A 19,726-nucleotide genomic window follows, 5' to 3' on the forward strand; every position below is an offset into this window, starting at 1 on the left:
TTTCAGTGTATCAATGATTTGGGTTTTGTGATTATTTTACATGTACTATACTAAATGGTAAGTAACTTAGGATTAGACACTAGTCTAACTGGCTAACGTGGAATAATAGTTTATCTATGATTTTAGCCTACCAAAGGCTACAACGGACAATTACAGACACTTTTTTCTCTTCTAGGACATTATCTAAATCTATCTCGGGAAATTATAAGAGAGCTTACGATCCGAGAACAGTGGGTGACGCCAATGAACACTGACGTCTCTTAAAAACTTACTCATGTCGCGTCCTATTAAAGACTTGCCAAAAAACGAGCTCACGAGTTTCATTTTCATAGCAGAGAGCGAGCAGAGCAAGCTTTGTAAGCCGCAAAGCGTCCGAGCTAGCCACGAGCCACATCAAATAGGACGAAGGACTTTTTCGAAAGTCTTGTCGCGTCCTTTCAAACTTCGTCACGATTATTCCAACTCGTTCAGTTATGTAATTAGTTGGGAGCTGAAAGGAGGGAACAGCATCCGAGTTTAGGTAATTACAATAAGATTTATCAGATTTATCATCTTTTTGTTCACGTTCTCTGTGAAAAAACAACTTGAAATGTAGTCATCACTAAACAACAAGGGAGCGTCATAATGTGTTCACTGACAATCTTTACCGTGAAACTTATCATCAAGAACTGATTCATACCTAAAAAAACACAGACGATTTGGACCCGGGAAGTGTAGCGACTCAAGGACTGTGTATAAGAACCAAACAAAACAATTTTATTGAAGAAAAGAGGCATGAAAACTGTATAAGAATAGACAAAATTTATTTACAATTTGATTTTTTTATAGTTAAGTATATTATATAATTGTTTATCCGTTTAATTTCTTCACCTTCTCTTAATAATGTACCATGCAACAAAGAAAACAAACAAACAAAAGAGAATCAAATAGAGCATAACCCTGTGATGGCCTTTCTTGGTCAATGCTGTTAATCTTCCCATTGTTGCTGATAACAGTGAGCCTCCAGAATCAAAATCTGTGTCCTACAACACATTGGGAGAAAAACGTCAAGTTATCAGGCTGACAACTGAATGTTCAATAATAAGTAATGATGAACAAAAGTGCTGTGTTGCAGATGCAGTTCCTATCCAAACGTTTCGGGCCTGGCCCTTCATCAGTGTTACAACTGAATGTGTGATCCTAAAGTGAGTTCAGTAATTAGAGATAACATACATACTAGGAAGGCTGATACTTTGAATTAACATTGGCTTTACAGAACATCAACATGATGCAACACAACAAAACAAGGTAAGACTTAGACTGCATTACAGACTTAATTTAACCCTGGTTTGTGATGTCTGCAAAGTAGGGTCAATATCCCTGTTCTGAGCCCCCAACAGACCCAACAAATTACCGTAAATGTGTCTCAAATATTCCTTCAACCTGACTAATGTATACTCAACTCCTGCCTATGTTCTTAACCTATGAACCAAGTCAAATTTAGAAGGGTTTGTGTGGAGTCATCAGAGCATAACTGGACTAATATCTCAAAGATGATTTTCGCCAAAATGCTAGTTTTTGGCAAGTAGGCCTTTTGGATGTTGTTCTTTCAAAATATTCCAACAAATCCCATAATTTCACAAATTTAATTTTTTATGATGTCACACTTCAGGACTCTGTTGAACAGCATCACATGACCATATGGACAGTCTCAGGTGTAACACCCATCCCGATCACAGTTCCTCAAGTTGTACACTAGCCTCCCTCCCACACAGATATTCTTATGGGTTTGTCTCGTGAGGAGGATTGCATGACGAGCCAAAAGAATGTCTTTGTGGGAGGCAAGTTGTCCACTGCCAAGTCTATACTTTTCCACTTTCCACTAAGGTTTTCAAAAATCACTCTCAAAAGAGAATATTTTCAGGAGCCAAACTTGAGCCCAAGTCAACCATAAGCCACCACCCAACAACAAGCCAACCTCCAGCCAAGGCCAAAGGTTGTTTTTTTTCCATTTTTGAGTGTCAGGGCCTCCAAAAAACAATTACCAGTTAGCAGGAAATAATTTGACAGGAAATATCCAATATGTGGTATATAACTGAGTGCTCTGCGATGAAGGAAAACCATTCATTGAAATAAAGAGCCCATCTGTATCACAAGCTATTGTTACACCTGCTCTCACATTAACAAGAGATCATGAACTGACCAAACTATTGTAATGAAGAACCGAGTGAAATAACAACAGTGCATGCCTGTTACATCTATTTACTAAAAGAAAAGAATTATAAAGACTGTCATATGGAGGACTGTTCTGTATGGAAGCCAATCGTAGACCTTCAAGAAAGAGGATGTGCGAAGGATGGAGAGCTGTGTGAAGTGGCTTTGGAGGAAGTTTTTAAACATTTATTTGTCTGACAAGGTCTGTGATGAAGAAGTATTGAGGCATGTTGGTGTGGAGAGGGCCATCATATCTGTTATCAACAGAAGAGAGAGAGTCTGGCTTGATCATACCCTACAGCATGGTGATCTTGTCCCATTAGTTATTGAAAAGAAAATAATAGAAAAGAAGCCACCTGAAACACCTTGAGCAGGAATACTGAATAGAGTGAAGGATGGTGGCCCTTACGCAGTATCAAGAGGCGCGCCTTAGATCAGAAACTAGCCCAATCAATTTTGAAATGCAAATTCCCCTCCATACATAAGCCCCTCCAAGTATAGGCCCCTCCAAAACTAAGACCCTCAAAAAAGGGCCTTTGAAAAGTATAAGCCCCGGGGCTTATTTTCAGAATTTGACGGTATCAGAATTTACCACAGGCAGCCCATGGTAAGAACAGGTTGGAAATTTTCATACCCAGTCTCTCTGCAGCCTACTTCACATATGTTCATGCCTGAGTGACATAGTGCTCTCCCGTCCCCAAGACTTTGTTCGCAGCTGCTCTTTACATACTTCAATTTCCATTAACTTCCCACTCAAACCGACCTCTCTTAAGTACACACAACTAAAGCCATGGGTTCCATTTCAACAACACAAAAAATCATATCTACGGAAGTTACACAAGATCGACAAGATTACCCTTCTTGGATCCTATGCCTTGGAACTTTTGTATGGATTTAGGTTCCACATGACAGCAGAAAATGAATACATTGCATTCTTAAAATTTGAGAACCATTTCAGCTCTAGAGAGTCAGGTTGTGATCATGATGACAGAGAATACTACACTGTATCTACAGTGGAACACAAATTTGCCAGTTACTGAAAAAGCCAAGCTTACCATTTCGCCAAGCATTTTGTTCTGATATTTTACTTCATGTCCAATGTCTATTGTAAGCTGCAAGATAGAAAACAAGACAAACCAGCAATATTATACACTGACACATACGTTATTGAAGTAAAATTCACGAGTAAAAAAACAAATAAAATACACTTTATTTGGGTGTCAATGTATTTAGCACGAAAGTACTGGGGGACACTATTTCTACATCTCCAACTGGAGACGGGACTGCCATCACGTTGTCATCTGAGCCATGCAAAGGTCAAGCTGTTTGCAGGCCAAAGGAGGTACCTTCACTTCTCAGTTATTTTAACACCCCAAGTATTGGTCCAGCCCTGGGAATCGAACCTGCAACCTCCCACTCTGCAGTCCACCACTCTACTGACTGAGCTAATCCTGCCGTGGATGTGAACGAACAGACAATTACTACTGTAATTACTTTTGTTTACTTCCATCCTTTAACGGTACCGGTAATTACTGTTTTCATTAAATTAATAATAATATCACCCATTATAAACAAGTATAAAATCTGCACACTATTTTCTATACATTTCTTTAGTTACTAGGAAAAATTGACTAATCATTTTATCTTTGGGGCATTTCCTTTTTTGTCACAGCTCTAAACTCGAGATTGATCTAACAGTGCTGTTGTCAGAAGAATTCATGATCAGAGGTTAATGATCAAATCAGAATGAGCTAGACTACTTTACGTTGAGTAGGAGAGAGACACATCTTTTTTAATTCTCACTCTAAATTCGAGATTGCTCTGAATCTCTCAATTTAAGAAAAAGTTTTCTTATTTTACGCCAAAAATTTAAAACAAACCATAGGATAAGAATTCTTTTTTCTGTAAACAAAAAACAGGCTGTTTGAATTTTCGAGAACTAAATCTTATTCTATGTTTTGTTTTAAACTTTTTTCCTGAAATAAGAAATCTTGAAATTAGAGAGTCTTGTACAAGTTACAAAAAATGAAGATGATAATTCAGCTGCTGAAACAGCAACTCACTGTGAAACATAATCATAATTTGTACTAATAAATATACAAGCGTACGCAAGCTTGTACAAAGTAATTTTTCTGTGGTACCGATTTCAGTGCCTGAACTTTGCTTGACAAATGGTCGACCATTCGATCGTTTTCCTCTTCGAGCATTTGATGGTCTGTTCGTTGGCTCATGTTTCCTTGATAATCAGAAGCTGAAGCGAAAAAGAACAATACAAAAGGCTATTATAAGGTAAAAATAACGTTGAAATTTAACTGAATTCACATACCACTATGGGCTCGTCTCATAGCGACAAAAATGCAAGAATTATGCGGTAAAACGAAGAATCCCTTGATGTATTTTTTAACGACGTGTCATCTACGATTTTTTTTTCAGCCACTTTGAATATGTTACTCATGTACCCTGAAACGAAGTGTCATCGTGCTATAGTACATTTATCGATACATGAATTACGCAATCATGGTTCGAAGCATACCGCTGACTACACTCGTGAAAGAATAACATCAAGTCACAGTACTCAGTCGAGAGTCGCGGAAATTGTGATCGTGATAATCGTCATTTTCGCAGGGTTGACTTCACGAATTATAATATTCTTGACTACGATTTACATTTATGACTGCAAAATGGCTGCGCTGAAGACCTCCCTACCTTGTATATCGGTGTCAGGTGCGTAATTAAGGTTTCATCTTTTTCGATCACAAAATGATAATTTGTTCACGTGAACGCGAAACAGACTGGCCATTTTTCACGTGGGAACAAAAATTTAGGCCTCTTCGTATGGCAAAGGTTTCTCAAGTCATTTACTTGTCTTAGTAACCCAGTTATATAACTAGATGTGGCATTTGACCATTCGAAAACGAGGAGACAGACGAATATTGTGACGTAATTCAGTAGGTGTGTGGTGGGCGGGTGCTTACAGGTGGCCTTTGTTATGAATAAATATGTGTACGTAAAAGTGCAATTTTATCCTTGGTTCAAAATTTATTTTCCTTTATTTTAATCTCACACGCATTACCATGCCAAAAACAAAGGAAAATAAAATTCAAACCAAGGATGTGACTGAACCACAACGTATATTATGAAAAGTTACAAGTGGGCAAAATAAAGCAATTCCTGTGCTTTCATCAGCTACTTGATGGATAAGATGAGCCTTTCTTGTTTGCTCACTTTATTGCAACAAGAAAAAGAGTGAAACTGAAGAAATGATCGTCGATGCAATTGTGAAAAGAAAAAGAGTCCCAGTCTTGCTGCATATTGAATCCCTTATTGACCAAGCTTGATTGATAAGGATGAAAACCTTTTGAATATTGCAAGTCAGCAGAATGTCTGGCACTCACTGTCAGAATTCATCAGATTTTTTCAGGAAATGTGGATATGAAAATCATGCACATGCATTTGACTTAGGAAAAGGCAGCAGGTTTATATTGATTATTGTAGGAGCATTTACCCATTTACAAGGCAATTTTTATGATTGAAAATCTTATTGTCTTGTTGAATATCAATCCTCACTTGAGGCTTATGACATAATTAGTAAGAAATGGAGGACTATACCTTGTAAAAGCCTGCAAATGTTTTTACTGTCCTTATCCCATATCGTGATTGTTCATAAAATTTATAAAATTTGTGTTTTTAAATTGAATCTAAATATTGATTCATTCAAAATAAAAGTTATATTTTGTTCAATTATTGAACAAAAAACACCATTTGTATTCAAGACAAAAAGTTAATAGAAGTCTGTTTAATTTCCATTTTGAAAGCCACCAAATCACTTCTCTCAAGATGTCCAGGAGTTCATGTCTCTGTTCGTAATGCAAGTAAGGCACAGGCAGCTTTGTGTAACATCCTGGATGCTCAAATCAATGACATAAAAGAGGCTGGTACATGGAAAGATGAAAGAGTCATTTTCACCAGACAAGCTTCAGAGATTGGAGTTATAGGAAGGAATGATAAGCTACTTAACTTCTGTGCCAACAACTATCTGGGACTGTCGGTGAGTTAAAAAAATAATAGTAAACAAACAGAGTTTTTTTGAGGAAAAAATGTGTTCCTCCTCAGTTATAATAATAGAGCTTTTCCTTCATATGCGGTGAGCCTATATATTGAAACAAATTGGAGGCCCGGGTGGACAAATAAGTTTGTATAAAACACGGTATTTTGTCAACCATGTGTTGAGTTGGTACCTTTATTGTTAGGAATGCAGGAAGGGTCTGAAAGCAAATTAGCACTCCTTTTGAATAAGTACCCTCCCCTCCTCCTCACTTTCTTAAATAGAGTAAGGATATTATTAGGAAAGCCTCTTCCTTTACATTTAATGTATGACCAAATTAGCTTCAATACTTTCCTCACCAGCTAGAAAACAGTTTTCTCTCCTTTTAATGCAGTTCCAGTTATTAGATTCAGCGTATTAGAATGTGGAATAATGTTCCCCAAGTGTCTGAGCTTTCCCTTTAGGCTTTAGTACATAAATGAGCTTCTTTTGCACTAATTTGTATTAATTTTAAATAAGTACCCCTCTGACTCAAGGACAAACTTTTTCAAGGAAATGCAGTACAGCCATTAAAAATAGTTGTGACGTTGCTATCAAACTTTTGGTTTCAACATTTTTAAAACTTGTTTTAGTCCCACCCAGAAGTTATTGAAGCTGCCAAAAATGCATTGGAAAAATATGGTAATGGACTGAGCTCTGTACGGTTCATATGTGGAACACAGGTAGTGTTTTCTTTAATTACTGGTAGCCTAACACTGCATTAAGCTAAAAGTATACACTTGAAAAAAAAAAACAATGCCTCCTCCCATCAAGGGAAATGTTTTGTTTTCCCAAGATTCTTAATGTTCATTGGGGAAATCATTAAGATTAGGAAAAAGAAAACTGTTTACTAAGGGATGAGACATTTAAGTGGAGTTTTTTTTTTGTCATGGCACAAAATCATTTGTTGGTGACTCTAATTCATTACAAAATTTGCCCAACATTGCCAAAGCCAGTTTTTTAGATCCCGTTGGTTTTTTTTGTCAGTTTTCATTCAGTTTTTATAAAAGTATTTTCTTGCTGGAGGTGCCTGCTATGAATAGAGGTGGCAACTCACAATGTGGACTGCATATGACCAAAATTTCTGTCACTTTTGTGATTCCCCAAAAGTGAATTTAAAATTATATCCTGTGCATGGTGTATTAATTCATCAATATTATTGCCTTCCGGGAATACAGTTGAATAAAGTTTCTTTCACTTGACCTTGAAACAGCCAATAATTAATAGAAGCAAGAAATTTATAAGACATTAACACACTGTATAAAACTATACTTTAGTAATTAAATGTACAAGAATATGCAGAGAGAACTTCCCATTTTAAAACAAAAACACATTATATAACACAAATTGCCTCATATTTAAAGTTAAAGGGGGAAAAACGTGTCTGAGGGATGTGAAATTACTCATCTGTACATCATGTCACAAAAATGAACAAAGGGGTGGAATGGAATCTCCATTGAGCATTTTATTTTTTGCCGCAGGATATTCACAAAGAACTTGAGGAAAAGATATCAAGATTTCATGAGCGTGAGGATGCAATACTCTATGCCTGTTGTTTTGATGCAAATGCTGGTGTATTTGAGGTTCTATTAGGTCCAGATGATGCTGTCTTGAGTGATGAACTTAATCATGCCTCTATTATTGATGGAATACGCCTCTGTAAAGCCAAGAAATTCAAATACAAGAATAAGGATATGGCAGGTAGCTGACAAGAATGGCTGGAAAAGTGTTATTGTGCATGTCTATATAAAGTTGTGTGTGGCATAATATCAGTATATGTTAAGTCTCGTCCCAGGAAAGGCAATACTCAATTGACTCAATCTGTTAAAAGATCTTCTAAGAACACAAATTTTAAAACAATCTAAAGTTTGCAACTGAAAGTTTGCTCCTGCCCAAATTATTTTTACTAGATATACCGTTGGCTGCATGTACATGCACACATAAGGAAAAAAAATGTTGTAATCGGGTCCAAACATGACATGTTTTACTGCCAAACATTCAAAGTTTTTAGTATGGGGCTGTTGTCAACTTGCTTTGTTTTTGCTCAACAAAATATTCTTTGCAAGAATTTTTAGACATCAATGATAATTACTGGAGGCAATTGTGCTGTTTCTGAACAAGACATATGCCTGAAAGTTGCAAAAAATGAAATATGAGCCGAAGGCGCTGATAGTCAGAAACATATAAACAACTTACCTTTGGCACGACAGTTTGCTTTAACGGCTGCCACCCTATTAGAACATTTTTTTTTATCTTTTGTGTCCACGCTTAAATGCAACCAACAGTATACAATCTGGTCCTAGCTACTAACAAGTCACCATTTATGAGAGACCTGTTGCCATCAGATTCCAAATCAATAATTGATTTAAAGTCGTCCAAAGTAGTCGTGCATGTTTCTTCACATTTCAGACCATTTTCCTAGCCACAATTCTTTTTTGAATGTGCAGTTTTTTCACCAACCTTAATTAAGCTGTTGTTACTTTGTATAAATAACTATTATAGCAGAAGTGGGAAAAATTCTTGCAAGATTATGTCTCTCTCTGGCTCTTGTTCTCACCTCTTTAAAAGCTTCTTGCCTGCCCATTTCTACAGGCGTAGTTCTTGTTTGTTTTTGAATCACCAGACCAAGTATGAGTTGCTTGATTTACCAGTGTGTTATATTCATTGTATCCTTCATTAGACCTTGAAGAAAAGCTCAAAGAAGCTGAAGGAGCTCGTCTAAAATTGATAGTCACCGATGGTGTTTTTAGCATGGATGGAAAAGTGGCTCCCCTAAAGTAGGTGAAAAAAATAATGAAAAAAAGTAAACCACTCAAAAATGGCATTAAAGGGAGGAAGCCAAGGAAAATGGGACGGGAGACAGGAGGTTTGGACCCTCCTGTCCCTCCCCCTATTTAGTATATTCGCCACCGATTTCCTGGCTCAAAAGAAGCTGCATGGATTGTATCAATAGGGCATGCTAATAGTACAATAGTTTACTTTCTGATCAGACCTACTGAGTAACTGATAAGACCATGGTTCAGAGATATAAGGCCATTATTCCTCGAGCCCATGAAGGCGAGGGGAATAACCGTTTTAGTAAAATCCAACTAGTTGTTCAAAAATATCCAGACAAAACAACTTTGGCTAGCAAAATGCAATTCAGTGGCCATTATTTTGGTTTTCAAAGCCGGTGCTTTTTGCTACTGGTGGGCTATAACATATAGCCTAGTAGTAGCTCAACTAATCAGAACTCAGCATTGATAATAGACCACTAGTTGGATTTTACTAAATATATATAGCCTTCTTATTATTATTTTTGCCTGCCAGGCCTAAAATTTGGCCTGCCATTTTTGATTGGCAGGCAGCTACTTCAAGCCCTGAAGACTACGGGGCAAAAAACCCATGACCCTGAGATGGAAAGAAAGAAACAAAAATTAGACATCTCTGCGAGCACTTTATTACAAACATTTTACACTGGTTAAAACTAACTTTCAGTTCTTCATCTATAGTGGGATCTGTGATCTAGCAGAAAAATATGGAGCACTTACATTCATAGATGAGTGTCATGCTACAGGATTCCTAGGTGAAACTGGAAGGTACAGGGTGGAAATTCTTTTAATTAAAGACAACTGTTTATTAAAGTTGGTGTCACTAAAATGAGCCATATCAGTGGATCTACAGGAATGTTCTTTGAGGGAAGTCCACTTAAAGGGCTGTCCAGTACATTACTAGGGAATTCACCTTGTAGGGGTGCTCTCCTTGTAGGGCTGTCCATTACATTACAGGAGTGTCCTCATTTCAGGGATGTCCCCTTTGCGAGTGTCAAATTTAATTATAGGGGTGGCAAGTGGTAAAATCGGACACAGTTGCTGAGACCTTTGTTCAAGATGTGAAGAAAACAACATGGAGACCTTTGATAAGACACATCAAAGTTGCTTCAGAGATTGCAGATTGGATCAAAATTTTGTGAGACAAAAGATTTTTTAGATAGGTACCATTCACCAGCTCTACTTTCAGGGTGTGAACCTTGCGGGAGAGTTGCCATATGATAAACAGAAGCTGACAAAGCAAAATTAACACTTACCTTTTGTGAATCATTTGAAAATGATGTTAATTGAAGTTTATGAGTTTTAAAAGTCAGTCTGTAGATCAGTTTTCATTTGTTTATCCATAAGATATGCTGAAAGTGATTTATATTTTTTTTAGAGGAACAGAGGACTATTTGAACTGCAAAGGTCGTGTAGATATCATCAATACTACTCTTGGAAAAGCATTGGGTGGTTCTGCAGGTGATCATGCATTAATACTCTTTTTGTCTAGGGTGTACGTCCTATACGAGTAGGCTCCGCCCGATAGGGGCACCTTTTTCAGTCACTTTGGTCTGTAGAAAGGTGCAATGAAGCTAACAGATGCATTTTATGGCTGTTAAAAAGTCAAGAAGAGGTCCTGGTCTTGTGATTTATTCATATTTTAAATACAGTACATTTACATCAGTTAAAAGGGATGGAAAGTTCTAAACTGGGTATGTAAAAGGGGTACCATTTGTCATTAGAAGGTATACGATAGGGCAACCTTTTTTGTCAAAAATGGTATATAAAAGGGTAAGGGGTTGTTCCTCGGGGCATAGCCTCCCTGTATAAAACTCTGTTAAGCACCCCCCCCCCCCCCCCTCACCCCATGCCTCCTTGGCTGTGATTTATTAATACACCAAATTTCATTTAATAATTTTATTTTTGTGTTCGTATGAACTGTCTTTAGGTGGTTACACCACAGGACCAAAACAACTTATCCAGATGCTTCGTCAGAAATCCCGTCCTTATCTGTTCTCTAACACCCTTCCCCCTGCTGTAGTGGGTGGCGCCATCAAGGTTAGATGCATGGTAGCCTACGAGCAAGCTCTTCGGGGCACTCTGGCGACGGGGCGTGAAAAGAAAGGAGAGCTTGCAACTATGTCGCTGAAATTTGAATTCCACCTCCAATTCCCCTGTAGCTCCCCGTCGACTGAGCTTTCACTAGAGTTTTCCGCCAATCAGCGCGAAGTTGAAACGAGTGCGAATGTAAACGAACATTGAAAAACACGTGCCAAGGAGTAATGACATCATTACTAATGTCATTTCCGCCAATCAGCATTTCGCATCGACTTTTTCGATGCAGATATTCAAATTCCAGAGACGTAGTTACAAGCTCTCCTTCCTTTTCCCGCCCGGCGCGCCCTGGAGAGCTTGCTCAGAAGCTAGATGCATGGTCAACAAAGCGTAGAAAAGTGAATCTGCTGGCGTCTGGAGCTAAAACATACCGCTACAGGGAGCTTACCAAACTAAATTGCTCTAGGAAATTACCAAAAAATGTAAAATAAAACACCAAAACAGCACCTCCTCACGTTCATCACACTTACTGGCTCTTTACTGCTCTCTTTCACAACTATGATGTAACATTTCCACTTGTGGGACGTGCATTTTTAATATATAGGATTATCAATGTGAACGAGTAACATCAAAATTTTCTTAGTCCTTTTGAACTTGGATGTGGTTATAGAGAATTTACCTCCTAGAAATTTGCTTACATGGACAATGTCATTCAGTGCCTCTAATTCTTGGATCTGGGAAAGGAAATAGTAGACAGCTTAAGTCTTACTAGGAGTCATCGTGGGATCCGGCTCTTGCGTAATATCACTGTTCCGGTAAAAGTTCGAACTTCGTTATGTTAGCTAGAGTAAGGACCACCAGACAAATATTTGGCGTAATTTAAGCTACGATAAAGAGGACCACTTGTTTTGCAAATTTGCTGCAAAACTAATTGAAAAAAAAATGGCTGCAATGATGCCCTTTTTACCACCCACGAATTAAACCTGTCTTGCAACAAATGGGATTTTTACAAGTTGCGAAAAGTTGCTGCAAAAAGAAGAGAGTAGTTGCGCTTTTTGTAACAAAAACATGTTCCACGTTTTACCGCCCCTAGGCAAACGTAACGATACTTCCACGAAAGGCATCACTCCCGCGTAATTTTATCCAATCAGAAGAGGGCATTCACCCAACAACCTGATTTGTTGCAAGACAAGGTTTCATTCGTGGTTAGTAGAACACAAAACCTCGCTTTTCAATTCGTTGGCAGCAGTATCGCAGAACAAGTTGTCCGTTTTTGTTGCTCGTTTTACCGTAGCTTCACGAGGACACAGCTCGACGACCTTTGAAAAATTTTCTTACTTTCTAAAAGTGTCTTTGTTCTGAATATTGCTTTTCTGTACTGATCCGCCAGGTTTTTGATCTGTTAATGAATGGCTCTGACCTGATTAAAAAGGTGCAGGAAAATACAACCTTGTTCAGATCACGGATGACAGCTGCAGGATTTGATATAATCGTGAGTATAATTATTTAATAAATATTAATAGCTTCAAATATACATTTCATATCTGGTATACAGTGAGCCAAACTTATAGAATAATTTCGTGAAGATTATAACAAATAGTAAAGCAATTAATCAAGGAAGTCAAGACAGACCTGGTTATCAAAAAGTTACTTTGATGTCTGAATTTCACTGACAAAAAGACATGACTGAAGCCAAGATATAATATAACCAAAAACATTTAGAAACACTAAAATATCTCAATCAGCCTGTTGCAGGGACAAAATTTATATGGGGTAGACCATTCTTCATCAAATCATAAAACCTTAATTCACCACATCATTAGAATCTGTACTGTGTACAACAAGCTGAACACACTGGCAGCACCGCCACCAAAATTTTCTCCAATCTCGCGTAGGTGAGCCTGCTCGCAGCCTATATCCCACCACTCACCGCCGTTGAAGTGGCCAAAATTAAGACTCACCAGAAATCCCAGGCTTCATTTCATAAAATATCGAGAAACGAACAGCGCCATGTGGAAGTACTACTGATAACGTTTCATTTGAACGGTCTCACTATAGGATTTTATTAACGGACTCAAAAGTTAGAACTCTGTACTAAATAAATAGTACCACAAAAAAGTACTGCTGAAGAGGTTTCATTTGAATGGTAACGCCATAAGGTTTCATCCACAGACTCAAAAGTTAGAACTATCTTCTACTGCATAAAAAACAAAACCACTGACAGCAACAGCAATACTGCTAAGTAGCTTTCCTTGAAATAGTCAAACATCAACAGATAATAACCTCCCTCTAAAGGTGATGTTACAAGGAACGGTTCGCAACGACGATTTTGAGCGCATAATAATAATAAAATAATAATAAAATATTTATATAGCGCTTATACTTTTCAGTGCTAAGCGCTTACAGCTTGCAATATTGGAACAATATTGCAACCATTCGAAACAATGTCGCAACAATGATGCAAAGCTATGTTGCGCTAAAAATCGTCGTTGCGAATTGTCTCCTGTAACATCACCTTAAGGTGACTCGACCCAGTTTTTTTGGGGGGGTACCATCCTACTTTGAAGCTCTCTGGTATCCCCACCTTTACTTTTATCGTAAGTCTAACACATAGAATGGATAACATATAGATCAATCTACAATATAACATAAAATTTTGGGCGATCGGAGTAAATGTTACGTGGTTATAATGCCACGCCCCTTTGATGTCTGAGTGGAATATCGGCTGTTGCCGGCATTTTTTTGTGAAAATCTCTCGGCTACACATAGTGCGCATTAGTGCCTTGCGCTGAACAGAGTTTCACCAAAATCGCAAAGACCCAATTCGAGAAATTCAGCGGTTTCCAAATTTAGGTCATAATTTATGCGAAAATGATAAGCAAACTTTACACGGATTATATCTAATAAACCAAGAGATTCATCCCTTTATCTTGGGCATCGTTATAACAGATGGGTCCTTGCAGGTCAGCAAAACGCTTTAGGGCCTTGTAAATGCGCGCGATTTCGAGCAAAGCAAACATATAGAAATTATAGTTTTCGCTATTTGTTGACGTTTGTCAGCGTTTAAGAGTCCTTCTCACGAAAAAAGCATTTTCTTAAAAATTCGTAGTTTTTTTTCCTTCAAATTTTTTCAGGGCCTCAATTGATTAACTAACTACCCGGACTCTGAATTTCATGGTCTTTGAAAAACTGTGACATTATCTTCTATAAGCTCAAACTTGAGTAAACATTGAAGATTTTTAGCGTTTTGGCTGAGTTTGTGCTTTGGGAGTTGTCTATTGTTTCTAGTCTGTCATTATACAGCATTCTTGTTCAGCACGCGTGCAATGACCGCGCTTGGCTGACTTCCGAGTCCTCACCGAGATATTATAATTTTGGTACAGTGAAACAGGCCATCGCGTGATACATAGAGGTTTAACTAACAATTTTTAATCAATTCTCGTGCTTCTTGTGTCTTTGCAAAAAAATCAAGAAATGCTACACACTAAGTCTACATACTATTACAAAAATATCGTTTTTTCATAGGTTTAATGCAAGCCAATAATTAAACCAACTTGTGACGGGAATATCTCGGTGAGCATTCGGAAGTCAGCCAAGCGTGGTCATTGCACGAGTGCTGAACAAGAATGCTGTATAATGACAGACTAGAAACAATAGACAACTCCCAAAGCACAAACTCAGCCAAAACGCTAAAAATCTTCAATGTTTACTCAAGTTTGAGCTTATAGAAGATAATGTCACAGTTTTTCAATGACCATGAAATTCAGAGTCCGGGTAGTTAGTTAATCAATTGTGGCCCTGAAAAAATTTGAAGGAAAAAAAACTACGAATTTTTAAGAAAATGCTTTTTTCGTGAGATTGACTCTTAAACGCTGACAAACGTCAACAAATTGCGAAAACTATAATTTCTATATGTTTGCTTTGCTCGAAATCGCGCGCATTTACAAGGCCCTAAATTGTTTTGCGGACTTGCAAGGACCCATCTGTTATAAGGATGCCCAAAATACAGAGATGAATCTCATAGTTTATTAGATATAATCCGTGTAAAGTTTGCTTATCATTTTCGCATAAATTATGACCTAAATTTGGAAACCGCTGAATTTCTCGAATTGGGTCTTTGCGATTTTGGTGAAACTCTGTTCAGCGCAAGGCACTAATGCGCACTATGTGTAGCCGAGAGATTTTCACGAAAAAATGCCGGCAACAGCAGATTTTCGACTCAGACCTCAAAGGGGCGTGGCATTATAACCACGTGACATTTACTCCGATCGCCAAAAATTTTATGTTATATTGTAGATTGATCTATATGTTATCCATTCTATGTGTTAGACTTACGATAAAAGTAAAGGTAGGGATACCAGAGAGCTTCAAAGTAGGATGGTACCCCCCCCAAAAAAAACTGGGTCGAGTCACCTTAATAAGTGTCGACATGCGTGTTATAAGCTGACAGAGGTGCCATTTAGTGCTTGTAATGATATGGTGCACAAATTATACGTTGTCCTGTTTACTCTGATATTGTAGGGTGATGGTCACCCTATCACACCAGTCATGTTAGGAGATGCACGCCTCGCTGTTGAATTTGCTGATGAGATGTTGGGTATGTGCTAATAAAGGGAATGAAACTTATGTATGGCTTGTCCATTATCAACTACATTATCAACCTCCTCGTCCGATTCGACCTCCCATATTAAAGTCAATATAGATCGTTTTCATTGTCACGCAACAAAAAAAATTGGAAACCGTCCAGTAGAAGAAGCCTGGAAAATGAAATGTTATAAAGGACTAATTTTTAAACAAATTGTCCAAATCTCAGGTCTTTGTGGCCTGCAGTTTCTGAGTTATTTACCGAAACGTTTCACGCACCTTTCTAGAGCTTTGTATGGAGACACCATATTGGTGCACCGTTTTGGTGCACCAATATGGCTGCCGGAAATCAATAAAAACATCTGAAGTTCACTTGTCCTATAAAAGCTTTTTTTTTTCACTCGATAACTAGCATACGTGCGCATAAACATATCTTCTAATACTTGAAATGGTTATACTGCTGAAAATCAAGAGGAGAGACTCTTTTTCAACGAGACAGCATTCCTATTTTGGTGTCACGCACTGTGAAAACTCGGAAGTTCAAATTGCTGTACTTTCGAAATGAAACATGCTACATGGAAACTTGTACAAAGAGTTACTTTTTGTTTATTTTCAACCTAGTGTGAATAAGAATTCGTAAATCCTCGCTATTTTGACTTTACAATTTGATGACGTCACTGTGAAAACCATCTATAGTCATGCAGTTGCTAAATGACCTTTTTGACACACCGTCTGACCGCAGTATGCGCTACACAACTTGGGGTATACAAGGAAGATGGCACTGTTCGTGTTGTGCCTGAGAAATCGCATGCAATAAATTCTCCCCGAGAAATTCTCTTCAAATAGTTAGACACTAGACTTGCAAGACCCGTTCCCGGCAGAGACCCTTTGTGGCTTGCTTTGCGCAAGCGAGCACTAACCTGAGTGATCGCAGGTTCGACTGTTTTCTCCTTTCTCTCTTTTTAGTTTTATGCCTTTTTTGTTGGTTTTGAGCTTGCAATATCATTTGTTTTTTTACGGTGGAATCTTAAGCTCAGTTAACAGAACCCCGCTAGTCGACGGAGCGTGATTTCATAGGTTTGACTTACTCCCAGAGCTGGAGGTACTCAAGGCCTAAAAAATAAGTGAGGAAGAATTGTCCAGCAAACCGCATGAGAAGGCTTCGTTTTTTCGAACTCAAAACATCCCCGGGAAGAGCACAAGTTGAGGCGCACACTCTCCACTATATTTTATGCTTTTCACATGCAGGATCTTATTTTGTTTGGTCTTTTCTTCAGAACGTGGGATCTATGTGATTGGTTTTACCTTCCCTGTTGTTCCTCAAGGTGAGAATATTTAAGACGTTAGTACATGGGTCACGTTTTACAGATGGCCTGGAAGGGTACCGGCTCGGGATCCGGGATTGACCGAAACTATAGTGCGGGATTCAGGAAAACGCAAAATACGGGATTTGACCGCTACTCGGGTGGCGGGATTCGTGAAAATCTGGGAACGGGATGCGGTATCGGGAAGAAAAACGGTATTAGGGATGGAAATGACAGAAGTTCGGGATTATCGTGAAAAAGGAGCGAGAATGCCGGATCAGGACCCCTCTCCCAGGCCCTGTTTATACGGTCTAAGTTGGTAACGAACTCCCTCTCCTTTCTTTTTTAATTCAACAACCAGGCTTATAGACAATTTTCTATGAAAAAACAAAGCGTGAAGGCTGTGCGCTGCTTAAATTCTTATAATTCGCAGAGAAACTTGAGTCCTTCTATTGCAGATATAGGATCGATACTTAACTAAGAGTCAATTATTCAAACGTGTACTAGTAGATCGTTTTTCTAAGTGGAGTAAAGTGGTTTTAATTTTTTTAAGTGTTTCGTTTTGTCTGCACTTTATTCCTTCTTGATTCTGTGACTTCTGTAGATAGAATTTAAACCCAAGGTGAGTACTACAGTGCTACTCGACATCGTATTTTACGACATGAATTTTTTTTTAATACAGGAAAGGCCAGAATACGTGTCCAGATTTCTGCAGCTCACAGCACAGAAGAAATTGAACGTTGTGTTGAAGCCTTTGTTGATGTTGGGAAAAAGAAGGGAGTGATTTAATTCTGAGCTGAGATATTTTCGTAATCATAGTAAATTATTTTTAATGCAAAAAAGGATACTTTTGTAGCCTTTCAATAACGTATAGTTTTGTGGACTATTTATTTTTGGTAGAAAATCCAATACTTTACTGGAACAAATTCAGCGGAAATAATTCAAAAGCGCGGAATAAAATATGCAATGCTAATTACCGTCCGACATATCTTGCAAAAAAAAACACCAAATGTTACTTTGACCAATAAAAACCCTTTTGACGAGCAAGAAGCGTTCTACATGATAAAACTGAATACTTATTTATTTACAGCTGCCGTAGCTATGTCATATTTAACATTTTTTGCCGTCAAAGTTTCGCTGGTGGTTAAACGGACGTAGTTTGCTGTTCATAGTTCATAGATGTGTGTATTTTTAACTGAGAATGCCGTAAACTGTCGCTATAAGCCACCTCCCAGTTATACGCCAAAAAACCTGTAAACAAACTCGATTTAATTATGACGTCTAAAAGCTGCTATAACATATTTCGCCGCGCTTTTTCTATTCCGATGATAAGCCCTGTTGGATATAGGCCCTCTTAAAAATCTAAGCCCATGAGGCCGAAGGCCGAATGGGCTATTACCTCAGAGGCCATGAGGGCGAGAGGAATAATTGATATAGTAAAATCCAACAAGTTGGTCAAAACAATCGAGACAAAACAACTTAAAGGAAGACTGTAATCCTTTTTTGCCGCCAAAAATCCGGCGCTTTTCGCTACTACTGGACTATAACATATAGCCTTTTAGTAGCTCAATTAATCAGAACGCAGCATTGATAATAGACCACTAGTTGGATTTTACTAATAACTGATATAATAGTGTAGTATTATAATTAAGGGTAATTGGGGGTTATAATGAATGTGGCTACTCTGTCCAACAAATCCAATAAAAACGCTTTTGATGAGGAACCTTGATCTGAATTGAATTCGTTACTCTATTCTTGTTGAGTTTATTGGCGAACCTTACTTTCAGCCTTCTTCTTCTCGACGGGGATTAAGCCTCTCGGTGAACTCCAGTTTGAGACATTCGAATTGTGTACTCCACACAGGAGTGGAACCTATGACCTGGTAACTAAACCAGATGCTCTACCACTGAGCTACAAGACACTCGTTGGAGATAAGGCCACTATTGTAGGTTAACGTGAACCAAAATCGTTTCTTAAAAATCCAACACCATTTCCTTGCTTAGATGGTGTGGATATTAAAAATTAACATGAACTTCAGATTTAAGATGTTGACGGCTTCATTCATACTACAGTCGACTCCCGATAAATCGAACCCTCGCTAACTCGAACTAAAATCGATTTCCCCTGGATTTCCGTCATACATTCACTGTAATTTTACCCTCGGTAACTCGAACCCTCGATAACTCGAACTCCCGGTAACTCGAACCAATTTTCGTTTCCCCTCAGGTCATTTTCAATATAATTTTACCCTCGATAACTCGAACCATGTTTTGAGTCCTTAAAAAGTCGGGAAAAAGGCCGTCTACAGGCGTCCAAAACACTGAATCTTGGATTTCCTATTGACGTGTTGTAGGAGTATAGTTTACTAGTGGAGGTTGATGTTGATTGTCACAGGCTAACGTGAAGCAGCTTTTCTTCTCAAAACAGTAAAACGCATGTTTTGTTACGTTACGTTCTGATTTATAATTTAGAAGTATCTTTTAATTTTCGCTTAACATTTCTACAATTAATGTGATTAAAAGGTTCACTGTGCAGTAAAAACTATTTTTTACCTTACTCTCGGCTATTTTCTTTTAACTCCCGATAACTCGAATCTTTTTCGATTTCCCTTGAAGGTTCGAGTTATCGGGAGTCGACTGTAGTACTGTAGTTCAATTGTACTCTCAAGAATCTGAAGACAGTTTTATGATCAATATACGGCTATTTCCAGGAAG

At 38.1% G+C, this 19,726-nt stretch overlaps 2 protein-coding genes across 2 annotated transcripts; one reads left to right on the top strand and one right to left on the bottom strand.

Moving 5' to 3' along the window:
- Window positions 1-786: 786 nt before the first annotated feature.
- LOC140928807 (BET1 homolog) lies at window positions 787-4,667 on the bottom strand. Its single transcript, XM_073378585.1, has 4 exons — window positions 4,520-4,667; window positions 4,335-4,444; window positions 3,249-3,305; window positions 787-1,022 (listed from the first exon to the last, which is right to left on the bottom strand). Exons 1-4 carry the CDS (start codon window positions 4,536-4,538, stop codon window positions 867-869), a joined length of 342 nt encoding a protein of 113 aa, XP_073234686.1. The 5' UTR covers window positions 4,539-4,667; the 3' UTR covers window positions 787-866.
- A 97-nt stretch (window positions 4,668-4,764) lies between these two features.
- On the top strand, window positions 4,765-18,735 carry LOC140928806 (2-amino-3-ketobutyrate coenzyme A ligase, mitochondrial-like). Its single transcript, XM_073378584.1, has 12 exons — window positions 4,765-4,917; window positions 6,009-6,241; window positions 6,871-6,960; window positions 7,759-7,978; window positions 8,958-9,054; window positions 9,769-9,855; window positions 10,466-10,548; window positions 11,018-11,127; window positions 12,515-12,616; window positions 15,646-15,721; window positions 16,986-17,033; window positions 17,695-18,735. Exons 1-12 carry the CDS (start codon window positions 4,875-4,877, stop codon window positions 17,799-17,801), a joined length of 1,296 nt encoding a protein of 431 aa, XP_073234685.1. The 5' UTR covers window positions 4,765-4,874; the 3' UTR covers window positions 17,802-18,735.
- The last annotated feature ends 991 nt before the right edge of the window (window positions 18,736-19,726 follow it).

This window comes from Porites lutea, chromosome 2 (genome assembly GCF_958299795.1).
Source record: "Porites lutea chromosome 2, jaPorLute2.1, whole genome shotgun sequence".
Lineage (NCBI taxonomy): Eukaryota > Metazoa > Cnidaria > Anthozoa > Scleractinia > Poritidae > Porites > Porites lutea.

Coding starts and splice junctions, on each gene's coding strand:
- LOC140928806 (XM_073378584.1), top strand. CDS start 4,875: ATGGCTGCGCTGAAGACCTCCCTACCTTGTATATCGGTGTCAG. Junction 11,128..12,514: donor TAGTGGGTGGCGCCATCAAG/GTTAGATGCATG, acceptor CTGATCCGCCAG/GTTTTTGATCTGTTAATGAA. Junction 12,617..15,645: donor CTGCAGGATTTGATATAATC/GTGAGTATAATT, acceptor CTGATATTGTAG/GGTGATGGTCACCCTATCAC.
- LOC140928807 (XM_073378585.1), bottom strand. Junction 3,306..4,334: donor AAGTTCAGGCACTGAAATCG/GTACCACAGAAA, acceptor TCTATCTTGCAG/CTTACAATAGACATTGGACA. Junction 1,023..3,248: donor ACAAAATGCTTGGCGAAATG/GTAAGCTTGGCT, acceptor AATGTGTTGTAG/GACACAGATTTTGATTCTGG.